The following is a 17,297-nucleotide window of genomic DNA, read 5'->3' on the forward strand; positions in this document are numbered from 1 at the left end:
TCCTAGCAAGCTTCTAGCACCTTCCCAGCCTTGGATCTCCCAAGAACAGCAAGGAATCTCTCAATCTCTTCCCAATAGCTCAAGAACACTCTCTCTTTGTGTTTTCTCTCAAAAACGGCGCATAAGACAAAACAACACGACCCTAGGTCGTTTTCTTCCTTTAAAACTCGATTTAGGGATTCTCTAAACCAACCACGCAAACCGGACAATTAAAATTGAACCGACCAAACCGACCACAATTGGTGTCAATCGATGCCTCACTAGGAGGTGTCGATCGACACCCTTACCAAAATACCAAAATTTTGTTTGCGGCTGTTACACTTCTCATCTTTATATGATTATATTTTCGTAAAATAAATAAATCATCATATCATCTATATACTAAATATTTTTTTCTGCATATGCCATGACTTGAACTTTTTTAAAAGAATATAAATTGTTCGATTGATAAAATAAAATTTGTAACGGGTCAAAAACTCGACTATATTTCTTTTAACAAATATATTTTCAACAAAAATTTGACCAAGCAATAGATCAGAATTTGAATATTTATAAGTAATTTCATACATTTCTTTTTTTTGAAATAATTTTATATAATTTGAAACCTTTAAAAATAATTTAACTTGATAATTTTTAAATAATATAATAAATATATAACTGATCAAAGAATTTAAAAATTAGAAATACTCTGATTAGATTTGTTTAAACCAAATATATTTAAAATAGTTATAGCAACGATGGGTTAAATATAATGAGTTATATGATGGAATGAGTTATGATCTTTATAATAAACGGTGAACTAAATGAAAATATTAAGATTATATGATAAAATAGTGTAAATAAGGTTTGCCACCCGTAAATGTTTGTAATTTTATTATAAAATATTATCATTTGCTACAATATATTTGGAATTGCATTCAACATAATTTACAATTTACAATTTGCAGTTTTATAATCAGATTAATCCACAAAATAATAGAGAAATTTTTTTGTGTTAAAACATATAATATCGTCATACCAATATAAAATTTTAAATAATAATATTTTACCATACAAAATTATAATATTTTTAAATATAACTTACACGAACTTGAATATAAAACCAAAATTTATCATTATTGAAATTGCATAAGATATATAAAAAATAATATCACAATACATAAACTAATACGACATATCAAAATTTTCTTTAAAAATATAAAATTTACAAAATTTGGTATAAAATGAAGTTCAACCTATGTTATAGCACGAGTTTTGATCTAGTATGTCTAATAAAGATGATGATATTTCTCTCAAGGTTTTGTAACAATGTAACTACTATTGACGAGTAAACAAATTTATCACATTCTAATCAAATTGATGTAAATCATAGTTTAAAATTATTGTTTTCATTTGTCAAAAAGAATTAGTTTTTACCACTATATGTAACGTAGTATTTTGAACGACTCCGTAATAACATATTCAAATCCAGTGTATTTTATGTTATTGACAAAGAAACAATAGTTTCTACAACTTTTGTTACCAATAATTTTTTATTTATTTATTTATCAATACTCTTTATTGTCAAAAGCCTATATAACCTGATGCAGAAGTGGTTTATGGTTTTATGGTTAGACCTTAATCACCAACCAAAGCATTAGGCCCTTTCTGACCACGTTTTATGACTCGTCTCATGCTCTGTGCCCGTCTCTTTCTGACCACGTTTTATAACTAGATTTCAGGTTGTTACACTCAACTCTAGTTATAAAACTTTGTACATAGTTCCTTGCTTCGATTAATGAATTAAACATTAGAATAAAAAAAGGCCTATATTAACCAGTCTTAAATAATCAATTACACAAAAATACTTTAAAAGGATCTAGAAAAATCACGTTTAAAAAAATTAATCACGTTTTTAAAAAAATTATAATTTATAATCAAATAAGACAAAAGTATTAATTTCCAAGTCCATTTAAATAATAGTAATATTTAATTAATCCAATAAAACTCCTTGAAGAGGCAACGACAAGCTAAGCTAAATCATGAGTATAGTAGACGACACTGTTTCATATGATCATTCTGAAGGGACTCCAACTATAGTAGACACTAGTAATAGCTGTGATGTGATAACACAGAGAACATTCGTCCATCCCAATTAGATTTAGATTTAATTTTTCTTTGAAGTTTTCTTCAATTAGATTTCAGGACAATGCTGATAATCTTAGTCCAGAACCAATCTACGGCCGATGATATAGACAAGGCCGAAGGAACCAGAGGTTGTGATATCTCAGCGAATTCGTCTTCTGAGACTTAAAAGCAACCTTTAAATAAGAAAGTAATGCATGGCCTTCCCTCTATGTCTCTCTATCTTCAATAACTTCAGAAACAACAGAGCTCCACACAAATGAGAAAACTGAAACTAGTCATGCTCTTCCTCTTTGTTTGACACAGATTTTGGCAGCTCCAGCTTGGCCCGCACCACAAACAAGTACACCACATCCTCCACAATTTCAGGTAAATCAAACTGATCAGATCACTCTCATCTGGCAGAGATTCAAACGCTCTGATCCAAAATATTTTCTGAGTGAGACTGTTTATACGTGGTATAAATCTTTATGTTGCAGGAGTTCTCATGACCTATCTTTGAACTCTGGTTCTTGCCGTGAAAAGCATCTACAAAGAAACACCAATCCCTTTCCTTCTTAGGGACAGTAGTACATAACATGACGAACAAAAGCCCTCTTTGAGCTCAAAATTTGCTACAAGTCCCCGTTACAGTTAGAGAGTCTAGTTAGGCACGAAGAGGAAATGCGGAAAGAAATGGATGAGAGGATTAAAATAGAGAGAGAAGAAGCTCAAAGAAGATTCTTCAGAGCACAGCCAGTGATCACAGCGTAAGAGACTGTTCTTTTGCTATTTCCTAATCAGCATATTCAAAGAGCTCGCCAATGATTTGTGTGAATTCTCACCTGAATCAGAGATCAGATTCCTGTTCCAGAGAAAGTAAGAAGGCCTCTTATAGAAATTCAAGCGTTTAATCTCCATATCCACCATCGAGCTATCGAAAGGGAAGACTTCGACTATAAAGTAAGCTTATCTAACTCGATCAGCATGTTAAAAAGGAACTTTTCAGTTTCCTAACTAGTTCTACCATCTTTGGTTCCAGATCAAAGAGAAAGAGATGATGTACAAGAGATACCGCGAAGAGACTGCAGCCACAAAATTGGTATAATAGTAATACAATGAATCTCTATAAATTTACTGCCAAATATATATATGTATCCAGGAAAAGAGAATTACAAATAAGTGTATTTTACCTCAACTTTTGTCAGGTAGAGGAAGAATGAGCTCTAAAACAACTAAGAACGACAATGATTCGTCATGCCAGACCAGAGCCAAGCTTCTACAAACCTATTCTTACCCCAAAAGTAAATTCTGATCCAAATCAGGAGTTGATTTCTTCTCTTGTTTTTTTTTACCTAAACTGAGTAAAAAAAACAAAACTCCATGTCAATTAAACACAGGTCGAACAAGGAAGACAAGACCAAAATCACCAACTGCGCTTCTTCTCCAATCTCCATTATAAACTGAGGCAGTAGTAAAAATTTCCTGTGTTCTGTAATTTGGCTGATATATATAGTAAAAACAAAGGTTTGCCTTATAAAAGTTGCTCCGGAAATACTAAGCAATGTCTACAATGAACACGCAAAAAAAAAAAAGTTTGTCACAAATGAAAAACTTCCTAAAACTAAAAACCAACTGAGATATATAATCTAGCAAACGGACAAACATGCCCTGATCCATCTGTTTATATATAATACAGTGTTCCCTGCACGTCCTTAGGCTCCAAGTTTCTTCACTCGGTTTGCTTCTTCCGGTAAGCTATGATCTAAGGCACAATCCAAATAAGGAAAACGTCTCAGAGAGTTGAATCATACTTTAGATTAGAATGAAAGATAAATAGAAACAAATTATAATTATTGACGATACCAAATGTTGTTCATGGCTTGATATGAAATCGACTTTGAGCCTTGACAATGTTTCATTGTCTTGGAGACTTTGCATCTCATCTTTGGATGCTGCTGCTGAAGCTGAAGTCACTACAGGAAGTTTCTCTATTGTCGCATCTTCTCCTGCTCCTCTTCTTGTTATTAACAATTCAACCTCTTCAGTCTTCAAATTCATCTGAAGTGCTACGAACTGTTCACCATTGAAAGTTCACAAAATATCATATTGAAGAACTTTCACATCTATATATGTAACAAACCGTCTATATATGTAAAAACAACCACTTTCTACTGTGACAAGTATGATGTTAAGAGAGAGAGAGATGAGTACTCACTCCACGGAGCTGTTTTACAAGCAACGCGGGCTTGCAACAGAGATATGGCTGCGGTAAGTCTGGTATACAGTTAGTATCCATGGAGACAAGCTTCAGATGGATATCCACCTGCAGAGAAAGAGAGATTAAGTTCAATCGAAATCCAAGAAAACAGCAATCTGAAACACAGGTCATCAAGAACAAGAGAATCATCGTTTCTTTTCTTTGGTACCTCAACATTTGGTCCATCTATGCTGCTACGTAGATATTCAACAAGTTTGTTCACGCGAGCATTCCTCGCAGTCTTACTACTGCCTCCTGATATATTATTCCCATGCCTTGTGTTACTCCTTGTACCACCTCTTCCCCAAGCCAGTATCTCTGGATTCCAAACAAGCCCGGGTGATATTCCTTTACTGTCTCTATAAACTTCAGTGTCATTATCTGCGCAGTTACCATTGTTATTGTTTGCACCTGAAGAGGAAGGGTGTTGTGTTGAACGACTTGTAGACCGTTTTCTACGTTTCTTCTGTCGGACTTCTGTACCACGCTCATCTGAAGACGAATCTTTGCCTCCTCCGTTGTTGTTAATATCATCATTATTATCATCATCATGGGCTTCTGATGCATTTTGTTGTTCCATGTTTCTACAGTTCCTTCTCCTTCTGGAGCCACTAGCAATACGCGGTGATCTCATTAAGACTGCTGCCTCTTTACCAAGAGATCGTCTTTTCACAAGAGCCTCAGACTGTCGTTGCGATATTTGAGCTATAGATGCTTGAATCTACACAAAAGCCATAACAAGGTAGAGAAAAACAAATTTTAAGAGCATAGCTCCAGCAACAGTCGAAAAAGGTAAATAACAACAATATTCATATGACACATATTGCCCCGGGTATCAGACCTGCTTATTACGAGCCTTTTCATCTTCGTGAAAAGCCAGTTCCTGACACAAGACAAACAAAAAAAAAGCGTTTAACAGCAACAACCTCACCAAAATAAAGAAGCAGATAATATATGTTGATGCTTACCTCTTCCTCATAACTATCAATATTTGTGAATAAAGCTGCAATAAGAGAATCAAATTTTGGGTCGTCTCTTAGAGAACGCCGGCTTGCACAATGTTTTCTGCAAGCAGGACATTCGTTGTTCCTGCAATAGCAATTTCAGTTTATAGAAACTCAGAACAAAGCTTTAGAAAGCCAATACTTATGGCTCCTAAGAGAATGATGAACATGTAACTGGAAAGTGGCATAGAACTGAGAAGCAAGAAAAGAAACAAAAAGAACTTAGATATGACCAGAACAATTTGAAGCCATACCCCAATCTCATTGACTTATCAATACATTCCTGGCAGAAGCGGTGAAGGCATTCCATCACAGTCCTTGTCTTCCTTATGATTCCTGGAGACAGGATAGCAAGAAACCCATATCAGCCAAATGTAGCAGCATACTGTATTAATGGAACTTCATTTTGTGAAGGACTTGCAGCAGTAAAATAATGAGAAAGCTAGGAAAAAAGTTTCCCTCAAAAGAGACAAGTTTCTCTGCAAGTTATCTACAAGAATACGACATCAAAAGCCGCAAGAATTTCATGCCGAATGAAGAAAGTAACGGCTCTAAGTTCCGTTCCCAACGAGGCATGGATGCTGTAAGATTAACAAAAGTGACCAGCTTGAATTGGAAACATACAGGACAAAAATAAAGTACCTAGGCATATTGGACACTGCACGTCTTTACGGATTTCTCCGAGATCAATTTCCATATATCTGCATAAAATGAAATTCCACACTCAATTAAACAAGAAAGATCCATCCTAGCTTCTTTATTAGAGAACTATAGCAGGATCTTCTAGATGCTATACACTGAAAGAGGTTAAGTTGAGTTATTCTTAAGATCAACCTCCACAATGTTCACTATAATAAACCATAGCTAGAAACTTTACATTTATATAACCACAAGAGCTGCAAATACGACAGGAATCACAACATGCAAGTAGTAAGAACGATGAAATCATCAGATTGCTAAATCAAGCAGAGGAATTATAACATGTAATTGAGTAGAAACTGTTTGCTAAAGCCTTAAACCAAGAAACTGAAATGTAGAAGAGAACCCATCAAAGCAAAACACACATCTGGACAAGAGAGTGGAGAAGAGAAGAAAGACAGAGAAATGTAAAAAAATCATACTCTGATTGGTCTCCTGGTAGAGAAGATGGACCTGTTTCCTTAGAATCTGAAACAAACAAGAGAGACCAAAATCGTGAGGAAACACGCATTCCCACGTTTAAGCGTGATTTACGTTTCCACGAGAGTAGACAGACACAACTAGAAAGAAGGAAAAAACACATCCTTTACCTTCTTCTTCGTCTTCTTCTTCCTCTTCCTCGTCCTCTTCCTCTTCTTCTTCCTCTTCTACCTCTTCTTCTTCTACTTCCTTCTCAGCATCGTCTTCATCACCATCATCATCTTCCTTATCTTTTTCTTCCTCCGCTTCGTTGGGTTTCACTTCTTCTACTTCTTCTTCCTCCTCTGCTTCGTCGCGTTTCACTTCTTCTTCGTCTTTATTCACATCACCCTTCTTGTCTTGTAGATCCTGTTGAGCTTCCGGGTTAAATCGGTCGCTTTGTTGGTCTCCCTCATCGGGAATCTCAGAGGACGGGAAGCTATTACTCACAGGCATTGTAAAGGGACGCACACACACAGTGAAGATCTTTTTCAACACAAACGCAAAAAAGGTTCAACCTTTCTCTCTCTCTCTTTCTCTCTCTCTCTCTCTCTCTCTCTCTCTCTCACTACGTATCTCTCTCCTCTCTTCTTCTTCTTCTTCTTTTGCTTTCCTTTGGTTTAATGGTTCGGTGCCGATATAGAACGAAGCAAAAAGTGAGAATTTTTAGCCCCTTCTTATTTTTCTTAATTATGTTAATTTTTTCCCCAAATTATCCTAATTATCCTATTTAATCGGATTTTAAAATTCGACACATAAAACAAATTTCCTTTTCTTTTTTTTTGGAATATATATGGATCATATGCAATTGTCAAAATTTGGACTGAAAGATTTTGTATTTTTTGGGGACAATTAGGGTGCTAATTGATCGAAATTAAATATGATGGGTTTAATTTTAATTTGACCGACAATAGTGGGCGCGTCAAAGGATAATTAACCGCTTATAATAAAATTTTAACTAAATAAACCCACTTGCCATAGCCCATTTGTTGTGGAATGATTTAAAAAGGAAATAGTACTATTTAAAATAAAAATAAAGACCTACGCCGTCTGTGGGGATCGAACCCACGGCCACGTGATTAAAAGCCACGCGCTCTACCAGTGAGCTAAGACGGCTATTTGTTAACTTCATTCTTTATTTAATATATAAATGTTATTACATAAATGGGCCGCAATATTGTTTAAGCAATGAGGCTCAACTAAAGAGTCGTTTTTTGTTGACGGACTACTTTTTACTTTTTGTAACCAAATCAGTCCGAACTGTAATTGTACTTGTGTCCAAACAGAGTTTAAGATTTTGTGTCTTTTTTTTTAAGTCAAACTGATATTTTTTAGGGTTTCTTCTCAATCTCTTATAAATAGCTTATCTTCCGCCACTTTTATATTCATTCGATTTCTTCTTCTTCTTTTAGTTTCAGTTTTCTTCGTCCGCCATTTTCCTTTCATTACTGTGTTTTAAAATCGGTTTAGGCTGGAGAATATGATGAAAGTTGTCGATTTATGTGTGATGATTCTTATAGATTCAATTGATCGATAAAAAGTTTCAACTCGCTACGTTCTTTCTGATTCTTCATCCTTTTTATACAAAAACAGTTTTCGTATCTTTTGATTTTTGGATTCTTGGTTACTACTTCAAATTCAGTTTTTTGTTTATTAGAGTAATCAAATCCGTGAAAGATAACATCTTGGAGAAATATGATGATAATAATCAGTAAATATCTTAGGACACCTTCTGACACAGTTTACTGTGTGTGAGAAAGATTAGTTAATCTGATTCTCTATATGATGTTATCTTCCAAATCTTTTTATCAACCCTGTTTTAATAACTTGAGATGTTTTTTATTAGCCTGGAAACATATTGAATCTGAGTAATGAAAAGTTTTGTAACAAAATCATAAGCAAGAACTGCATATCAAAAATAGGTGTGTATGACTATGTAATATACACATCTCTGTAATATATGAAGAAGTGTACATACATTTATGTACACAAAAGACCAAACTCATTGTTGAGTCTGTTTCAATGTTATACACAATAATCTATAATCACAGAGCTTAGTTTTTTTTTTATAAGCCAACAATCTTTTTAATCTCTATATTACAAACAATTTTTTCAAAAATTCACGAACCAGATAAAAGACTCTTCTTGATACAACAAGACTGGTTCTCTGTTTTTGTCCTCTGATAATGATTCCCAGCACAGCAATATAAGCAGACACATGGTTTTAGTTTCTCGACTGTTTTGCTTTTTGTCTGGTGAATTCCTGGAGTTGCCGGTCGTGTTCTTCCAACATTTGATCTACTTTACTTGGCTGAGCCAGTAATGGACCGGACATGTACATCTTGTTATCCCCAGAATCATACTGAATAAAGACAGGGATAAAGGGCAATGTAAATGAAAGACAAAAGACTGGAATGAGAAAAAAAAAAACAAAAAACAGAATCTCGTGAGATCACTTACCCAAGAAGGGTCATTTGGGATTTTGATTTGCCTCTTACTATTATCCATGGTGTCAGCTCTGTTGAAAGCTCTCATTTCCTTCCTCTCCTGATCCATGATTTGTTTATCTGAGCCAGCATAACCTCCTTGTCCTACTGAGTTACCTCTGTATGAAGGTATTCTAGGGCCTGCATGGTCCTTGGTTAACCGACTGAGATTCCGAGTTTTCATCATCGGACCCGAGTGAGCGATTCTTCCGCTCGTTTGATTGTTGCACGCCATGTCATTTGTAATCTGCATTTGTCTTTGCGAATTACCCGGTACACAGCTTCTTAGATATGGATTCTGTATTGGCCAAGAAGTTTTTGTTAAGTTAAAGATTCTGATGGATCAGAGGCAACACCGAACCATAGCAGATCGAGCCTTTTTGTTACCTCCACAGCCGCAGAAAGTGATGGATTATTAGCTTTTACCGGTGGGATGAGTTTTCTTTCGTGTGATCGTCTTGTCTGCGAATCTTGTCTCTCATGCTTCTCCTGGGTGGGTCTTTGCCTTTTTGCTTCATCGCGGAGTTTAGCATCAATCTCTTTGCTTGGTGGATATTTTGGTAGAGAAGATGGATCACAAGCAAAGGGCTCTGTTCTGAAGTACTGCTCCACAAAAACTTAGTGTTATCAACTAAAATACATGAATGATATCATTGATCACAAAAGCAAAATAACATCAACCATAAGTTAAACACACGCACCTCACTCTCAAGAGCTCTAGCTGCAGAGCCTCTCTTATCAGGATCTATGGAAAGCAAAGCCTCCAATAGCGAAAGAACATTCATCGGCAAGTCCTTGAACATCTCTGCTACACGTCTTCCATATGGAAGTGCGGGTCTAAACGCAGCTGAAGGTGGTAGCTTCAGTTTCCTCCAGTAATCTTCTGTTGGTGAACCACATAGCTTGAAGATTTTATGCAGTTGCTCTACCTAGAAAAGATTTAATCATAAATCTGATTTTAAGCTTACTAGAAGGATGAGTTCTAGATGTTTTGAAGAGTATATGTACCTCTGTTTTCCCAGCCAGGATCGGTTTCCCAGAATATAATTCACCTAAGATACAGCCTGTGCTCCACAAATCAACCCCAACACCATAATGACAAGCTCCAAGCAGAAGCTCTGGGGGTCGATACCAAAGAGTCACAACACGGCTTGTCAGTGGAACGCAGTTTTGTGGGTCAAAAAACGTTGCTAACCCGAAATCTGCAATCTTCAAGACTCCATTACTGTCAATCAGTAGATTTGAGCCCTTGATATCACGATGCAGAACACCACGACTGTGACAATGATGAAGCCCGCTTAGAAGTTGTTGCATATAACATTTAACCTAGGCAGCAGAAGAACAAGTTTGTTTGACGTCTACAAAAGTTGATATACTGAGAATAAGAGTACGCAAAGCATAGTAAAGGAGTAGTAACCTGAGGCTCTGAAAACTTAATACCGGGTATGGAAGCAAGTCCGACGAGATCATGATCCATATACTCGAAAACTAAGTAAAGAGAAGATGAGACAGAGGCAGTGATCAAGCCTTCTAATTTAAGTACATTAGGATGATCAAGCCTTCGCATAACAATGATCTCTCTCGCCATAAACTTAACACTCTCTATATCGCTAAGATCAAACCGAACTCTTTTAAGCGCAACAATCTTGTTATTAAGAAGATCACGAGCCTTGTATACACTGCTATATGTACCTTGTCCAATCTGCATCCACACAAGAAGCAAGACATTAATGAAACAAGACATTATTAATGAAACAAGTTCATTTCATAAAAACAGAACAGATCGAAAAGGCAAAAAAAGAAACAACAGCTTACTTTCTCCAGTTTTTCAAAGGTACTTGCACGTCGTGGAGTCCAATTCACAAGTGCCTCACCAGCAACAGAGACTAACCAAGCTGGCCATCCTGCAGCCAATTCAGCAGCCTCCTTTGAAACGGGTTCAACACAGGGACGAATCACAACACTAGGCTCTCTCTTCAATTCCTCAGTAGGAGGATGATCATCATCTTCATCTTCATCTGTATCACCAATCTCAGAAATCTCCAGATGCTGTTTCTCAGAAAACCTACTTGAACTAAACTTCTCAGATTCAATCAACCTAACTTTATTCAACCGATCTTGCTCCTCTTTAGTCTGGCTAGAATCATCAATCCTAGACGAAGTGATCCTCGAAGAACGCTTCTCTAATGGTTCTTTCCATGGTGGATTCTTCTTTGGAGACTTCTTTTTAGAGATTATACAACCCATGATAGAGAAGAATCAACAACAACAGCTCAGAATCTAAATCCCTAATTCATCATCCATAACAAAGACAACAACTTCAACGGCTCAACGAGACTCAATTTCACCATCCCTGAACACACACACACAAAGCAACAAAAAAAACAAAACTTTGATGTCAAATTCAAACTCAATCAAGAGACAAGATTGAACCCGATTAAGCAGAAGCCACAAGCTCAAGAATCCAAATTCATACACTGTAGAAGAACCCTAGTTGTTCCTCCAAATAGCAAACAAAGACAACACCTTTTGGGGGAGAGACAACGATCTTGATTGCAAAGACTTTAATAAACAGAACTGAAAGCAAAACCCATGAAAGAGGGAACTCAAATCAAGAGAGCAAGTGATGACTTTTGTGACCTTTTTGGGGGAGAGACAATTCAAGAGCAAGTGATGACTTTTATGGGGAAGAGAAGATGGAGAGAGAGAGGTGTACGCAAGAAAATATATACTATAAAGCAGATTGGATTATTAATTTTTCTTTGTTTTCAGATTGGTATCATTTGACCAAAGAAACACTGCATTGACACAGAGATGTGTAAAAAGAAAGAGAGAGAGAGAGATGTGTATCTAAACAATGTATACATACATTAATTTATACATATGCAAAACACAGCTAACACAGGCGCCTACGTCAACGGAGAGAGAGATTCTTCTCTATCACTTATTTTCTTTTATTTTTATTCTTTTTATCATTTTAAATATCAATGTTTGGATGATTTGATCATTGTAATTTCTAGTTTTTTATTATTCACTAATGCAATGCAATTGAAATTATTAAATTAACTTATGAACAACTATTTTTTTTATATTGAAATATTTTTCTAGCTACCAACCTTTTCGGCAATATCACTCGCACAAAAAGCACATCATAAGATTCGTTTATAACTTTGTTTTACTGGAAAAGAGAGAAGTTTTCTTAGATCTTATAGAGACAGAAACTCTTAATAAAACAAAACTCATAAACAAAACAATTTGCCACAAAATTAGCTTACTGAGCAATGTTGATTTTATTTGATTTTTTTACATATCTGCATCAATCTTGTGTGATCTTCTCCTTTAGAGCCCAATCCTTCCCCTTCATCACAACATCTATATACAAGTTCAAAAAGTTCAACTTTTGTTAATGATGATTTTTACAACTAAATATGGACAATGATGAATGAATCATTAACCTTTGGAATAGAAGACGAAAAGAGGCTATATGTTTCAAAGTTAATATTAATTATGGACATGTGGCAGATGTTGGAATGATGATGTGACACTCATATCAAGAGAGTTAAAATACTTTTCTTGTTTTGTTTAATTTTTCTTTGATCCAAATTAATTGTTTTCAGTATTTATATAGTAATATTAAATATATAAAAGTTAGTTGCATTATAAAGTCAATTCAATAGATGACCATATATGGTGAAATTTTTTAAGTAAATGTAACAAGACAAAACAAAGTATTATCTTTTAGTAAATGAAGATAAAACAACATTAATTTTTTTTTAAGTTCTAATTTTATCATTTATTAAACTTTTTATAGTAAAATAGTGATTATTTGATTATTTATTAAACTTTTACCTCAATAGTGAAATTTTATCATATGTTTGTGACTGTGTGTAATTTTCATTAGTCATATATATAATGCTCTAACAAAAAAACTAACCCACTATTCCAAACCCTAAATTCTAAACTCTATCTAAAATTTTAGATTTCTACATAAAAAAAACACATGACAAAAAAAAAGGCTTTCTTAATTGAGACAACTAAACTAAAGGTAAAATTATGGAAAAAAGATAGTCAGCTACACGAAATATATCACAATATATGTACACACATGCCAACTTTAGAAACGTATACTCAACTACACGAAGTATATGTATTGCATGACCACATATACCAACTATATGATGACATGTGCTCAACATCACAAACATTTTATTCCGGTACACCATTCATCAACATCCGGTGTTGACCAGTATTGACCGGCGTTGACCGATGTTGACTAATAAAAATATGCAATTGTTTTGTTTTTAATATTAGAAACCAAAATTAAAAAAATCGAATTGAATTATTTAGGAATCATTTATGGTGTTTTATAACTAAAAACATATATGGATCCAAAATAAAGATATATTATATATATAAATTCCATTCAGTTTGTCTTATAATAGTTACCTTTTTTGTTATTTCAAAACTTAACTGAAATTAAAATAAAATTCATTCATAAGATATTAAAACTTAAATTCAAACCAGATAATCTTGTTGTAATAAATCACATAAGAAAACTACATATTTTAACATTATTAATCTAAAAACATCAACTTCTTAATTAATTTCTCTAAATATAAAATTAATATTATTTAATATTCTCAACCACAAAAAATATTTCTACAACAAAAATACTTAGAACCAAGCCCAATACATATCAAAATTATTAGAATTATTGAAAAATGTTATATACTCATGGTAAAATAAAAAATTTAATATCTGAAAAAATTATTAATGATTTCTCATTTCACTTTTATTAAGTTTTGCAATAGAAAAATATATTGTATATATGTTAATTCATCCAGTCTTATGATAGTTAGTTTTTTTCTATTCTATTGCAATTAAAAACATCAACGTATTATTTGACTTATTTAAATACAATGTTTCTTTTTATTATTTAATAAAAGCAATATATTTGATTATAAACAACAAAAACACACAATATTCATTTATAATATATAGAAGATAAAAGATCCAAAAAATTGACTGTAGAAAAATTAATATATATACATGTATTCAAAATAATTATTAATAATTTTTATTTAACTATTAGTTTAGCTTCAAAATTAAAATTACTAATTATAAGAATGAATACATTAAAGTTGTAAACAAAATATTTAGTTATATAATATAAAATATGTCTTAATAAAAAAAACTATAAACTATTTGATATAGAATTTTTTTTTTTTTTTTAATATTATTCAAAAAAATGAATTTTTTTGGTCAATATTGGTCAACGCATGTGGTCATGCACATAGCCGTCTTTGAAAAAAATATTATATGTTTATGGTGTTAACCACATGACATCATATAGTTCATGCATGTGGTCATGCACATAGCCGTCTTTGAAAATATTAAGGCCACAAGCCCTTTTTTTTTTGGGGCCAACTATACACTCATATTTTAAAAAAAAAACTTGGAAAACACAAACATGACGAGAAATGTCAACTAAAGGTTGAAAAGCTGGTGGGTCGAACACACATTGTTTTTATCATGGAACAATCACCAATTGTGATGCCAAAAGAAGTATGGGTTTTGGGGATACTCCATTGCGTAAATTGGTGCCAGCGACCTCGCCTTTCACAATTGGTGATTGTTTTTACTCAAAGTAGAAATTTGCATATTTCCTTTTTGTATGCTACTCAACTCTTAATTACGTTGACATTTTGTTTTTTATTTTAAGAAATAAAAAAGAGATAAAAAGCAACTGAGAAACTCAAGTGCCTTAAATTTATTTAAACATTCATTATACGGCATACTCCATTGGTTTATTAATCATCTTGAATTTTCAAAACTGACGACTTCATTTTTATGAACTCTTGATTTATTAATTTGACGGTTCGTTTAACGCCATAACGGTACGCTTCAACGGTGATTGCTTCTGGTCTCGTCGCTGTACATCCTGTCATGCAGCAAGCAACAACTAAAACTATAATTTTTGTAAACCCTTAAAACCAACATTGAAATTTACATAATAATAAGTTAATATGAATTTCAAATCACTGAGATCCAAGTATATAAAGTTTATATAATCATATACCAGTCATAAACTGTGGGAGAATTAGGATGAGAGGGTTTGTCAAAGACATTAGCACCAATCTCCCTTGTGGTCACATTACTTGCCGGATGAAACACACTCCTCCACACATCCACTTTCCGACCAGATCCTGGTGTCACCGGAGTCGATGGACTCGCCGGAAGAGATACCGATCCAGCCACCGACATTCCTTCTAAACACCCACGTATGTAACATTCCATTTAGAGAACAATATAGATTTAAAGGGTTGTACAACAAGAAGAATATAATATAGATTTTTATTAATTCATCTCATCAACTATATATTCAAGAAGAAATTAGTGAAAGAAAGTTATCCCTTTAGGTTTTAGTATCCTAATATATTCATCTTTTTCTACTAGTTCCGGCCTGAGAAGATGACAAGATGTTAATGTTACTTAAATATTTTGGTTCACCTGTGGTATTGTTCAAGCTAATTAAGCCGGTGGAGATTCGCCGGAGATGGCCACGGCCACCGGCTTCAGGTCGAGGACCAGCCACAACGTCGTCCCATAGGTTCTCGAGTACTCCCATTTTTTTCCTTTTGCTTAGAGATATTCTTCTTTTCATGTCTCTCCTTTAAATACGTGACAGTGGGAGCTGGTCTCTTGCGACAATTTGTCCGTGTCCTTTGGAGATAAATTTGAAGCTTTCAAGAGTTGCATAATTAGTTTTTTTTTTTCTTTTTCACTTTCAGTTTCTTATAGTATATACAAACAGTTTTTTTGTATACACAATAATTAAAGCGTGGGTATTTTTATATAATCATCTCTTATATACATATATGTTCTCTTAACTTTCTAGCTCGCAAGCTTCTTTAAAACAGCAGTTCATCTTTACAGAAGAAGGAAATATTCATATGAGAATTGAACTTGTAAAGAATAAATGGTCCCTAATAGCGCAAAACAGTGGAAACAGAGTTTTACAGAACCGATTAGCAGTTGAAGGATTTTTACTTGGGTATGAAGAAACATGTATTAACAGTCAGTTAGTCACATATTCTCTTTCTTTCTTCAATCATAGTTCCTTAAACTACAAAGTAAGATTTAGACTTTGAGGATCACATCATTTTCTCTTTTTAGATCATTCTCAAACCTAGAAGAGTTGTAGCAACGACATAAGTTGATGTGGCACAAAGACAGGAACTGCATTACCAATTGATGCTAAGCCTGGGACTTATTATCCGGTATCCGCTATCCAATCCGGTATCCGCTCATATCCACTCCGAAAAATCGGATATCCAGAGAACCGGGTACGGGGTACGGATCCGGATAACAAAATGTGATATCCGTGAAAAACGGATCCGGATCCGGATATTAAAAATAAAAAGACTCGGATATCCGTATCCGGATCCAACTCATATTTATTAAAAATTTATTCATTGTATCTATGAGTAATTGGCATTTAATCAATGAAAGAGGAGTGAGAGATGAAGGAGATATATATAGTAGAAGGTGAGAGGTTGTTTTCTCTCAAGTGGGCGATGTGGGATGTTGCAAGTCTCTCTTCTCATTAAATTATTTGTCCCACATCGGCTCTGAACAAATATAATTGTTATTTTACTCTCTTATAAATATCTACCACTTGCTGTACAATTCATTCACAGGCTAATGGGCTTTGCAGGGCTTCACTGGGCTTGATCAACTCTTTTGATTTATTATCTATAATCTAAAAGCTTTTTAAATTAAAAATTTAAGAAATTTTCGGGTTCAATTACGGATCTGGATATCCGGCAAGTATTAAAAATTTGGGCGGATATCTGACTTCCGGATATCCGGTAACCACGGATCCTGATATGGATACTTATCACAGGTATTCGCCGGATACAGATCTGGATCCGGATACCTTGAAAATAGCTGGATATCCGGATCCGTCTTAGGGCTAGATGCTACTATAACAACTTGACGACATAAGTTGATGTGGCACAAAGACAGGAACTGCATTACCAATTGATGCTACTATAACAACTTGAGGGGAGTTGTCCCCACCTGCTTCATTCAATGTTATATTGGTGGTTCGAACTCGGGTATGGGCAGGTCAACACTATAAATTTTACCATCTNGGATGTTGCAAGTCTCTCTTCTCATTAAATTATTTGTCCCACATCGGCTCTGAACAAATATATTTGTTATTTTACTCTCTTATAAATATCTACCACTTGCTGTACAATTCATTCACAGGCTAATGGGCTT

General features: G+C 34.3%; 3 protein-coding genes and 1 non-coding gene across 8 annotated transcripts; all 4 read right to left on the reverse strand.

Moving 5' to 3' along the window:
• LOC104771586 (putative E3 ubiquitin-protein ligase RING1a) lies at positions 3,617-7,192 on the reverse strand. 2 transcript variants are annotated; one of them, XM_010496131.2, is made up of 11 exons: positions 6,657-7,192; positions 6,489-6,534; positions 6,010-6,068; positions 5,622-5,703; positions 5,332-5,452; positions 5,205-5,246; positions 4,775-5,084; positions 4,533-4,681; positions 4,322-4,429; positions 3,970-4,179; positions 3,617-3,868 (listed from the first exon to the last, which is right to left on the reverse strand). In XM_010496131.2, exons 1-11 carry the CDS (start codon positions 6,979-6,981, stop codon positions 3,836-3,838), a joined length of 1,485 nt encoding a protein of 494 aa, XP_010494433.1. In that variant the 5' UTR covers positions 6,982-7,192; the 3' UTR covers positions 3,617-3,835. The 2 variants fall into 2 exon arrangements, with proteins under 2 accessions (XP_010494433.1, XP_010494432.1); XM_010496130.2 differs by having other exon boundaries at positions 4,533-5,084; positions 6,657-7,191.
• On the reverse strand, positions 7,570-7,641 carry TRNAK-UUU. Its single transcript has one exon. It is a non-coding gene; the product is annotated as a tRNA-Lys (tRNA).
• LOC104771587 (probable serine/threonine-protein kinase At1g54610) lies at positions 8,455-11,848 on the reverse strand. 3 transcript variants are annotated; one of them, XM_010496133.1, is made up of 8 exons: positions 11,488-11,848; positions 10,827-11,364; positions 10,429-10,713; positions 10,020-10,337; positions 9,713-9,940; positions 9,399-9,614; positions 8,986-9,309; positions 8,455-8,887 (listed from the first exon to the last, which is right to left on the reverse strand). In XM_010496133.1, the coding sequence occupies exons 2-8, from the start codon at positions 11,256-11,258 to the stop codon at positions 8,750-8,752; spliced, it is 1,941 nt and encodes a 646-aa protein (XP_010494435.1). In that variant the 5' UTR covers positions 11,259-11,364; positions 11,488-11,848; the 3' UTR covers positions 8,455-8,749. The 3 variants fall into 3 exon arrangements, with proteins under 3 accessions (XP_010494435.1, XP_010494437.1, XP_010494436.1); XM_010496135.2 differs by having other exon boundaries at positions 8,627-8,887; positions 11,652-11,839; XM_010496134.2 differs by having other exon boundaries at positions 8,627-8,887; positions 11,538-11,839.
• On the reverse strand, positions 14,743-16,491 carry LOC104771588 (dormancy-associated protein homolog 2-like). Of its 2 annotated transcripts, XM_010496137.2 has the most exons (4): positions 16,062-16,491; positions 15,522-15,734; positions 15,091-15,280; positions 14,743-14,952 (listed from the first exon to the last, which is right to left on the reverse strand). In XM_010496137.2, exons 2-4 carry the CDS (start codon positions 15,673-15,675, stop codon positions 14,916-14,918), a joined length of 381 nt encoding a protein of 126 aa, XP_010494439.1. In that variant the 5' UTR covers positions 15,676-15,734; positions 16,062-16,491; the 3' UTR covers positions 14,743-14,915. The 2 variants fall into 2 exon arrangements, with proteins under 2 accessions (XP_010494439.1, XP_010494438.1); XM_010496136.2 differs by having other exon boundaries at positions 15,522-16,491.

The sequence above is a fragment of the Camelina sativa genome, chromosome 20 (assembly GCF_000633955.1).
Source record: "Camelina sativa cultivar DH55 chromosome 20, Cs, whole genome shotgun sequence".
NCBI lineage: Eukaryota > Viridiplantae > Streptophyta > Magnoliopsida > Brassicales > Brassicaceae > Camelina > Camelina sativa.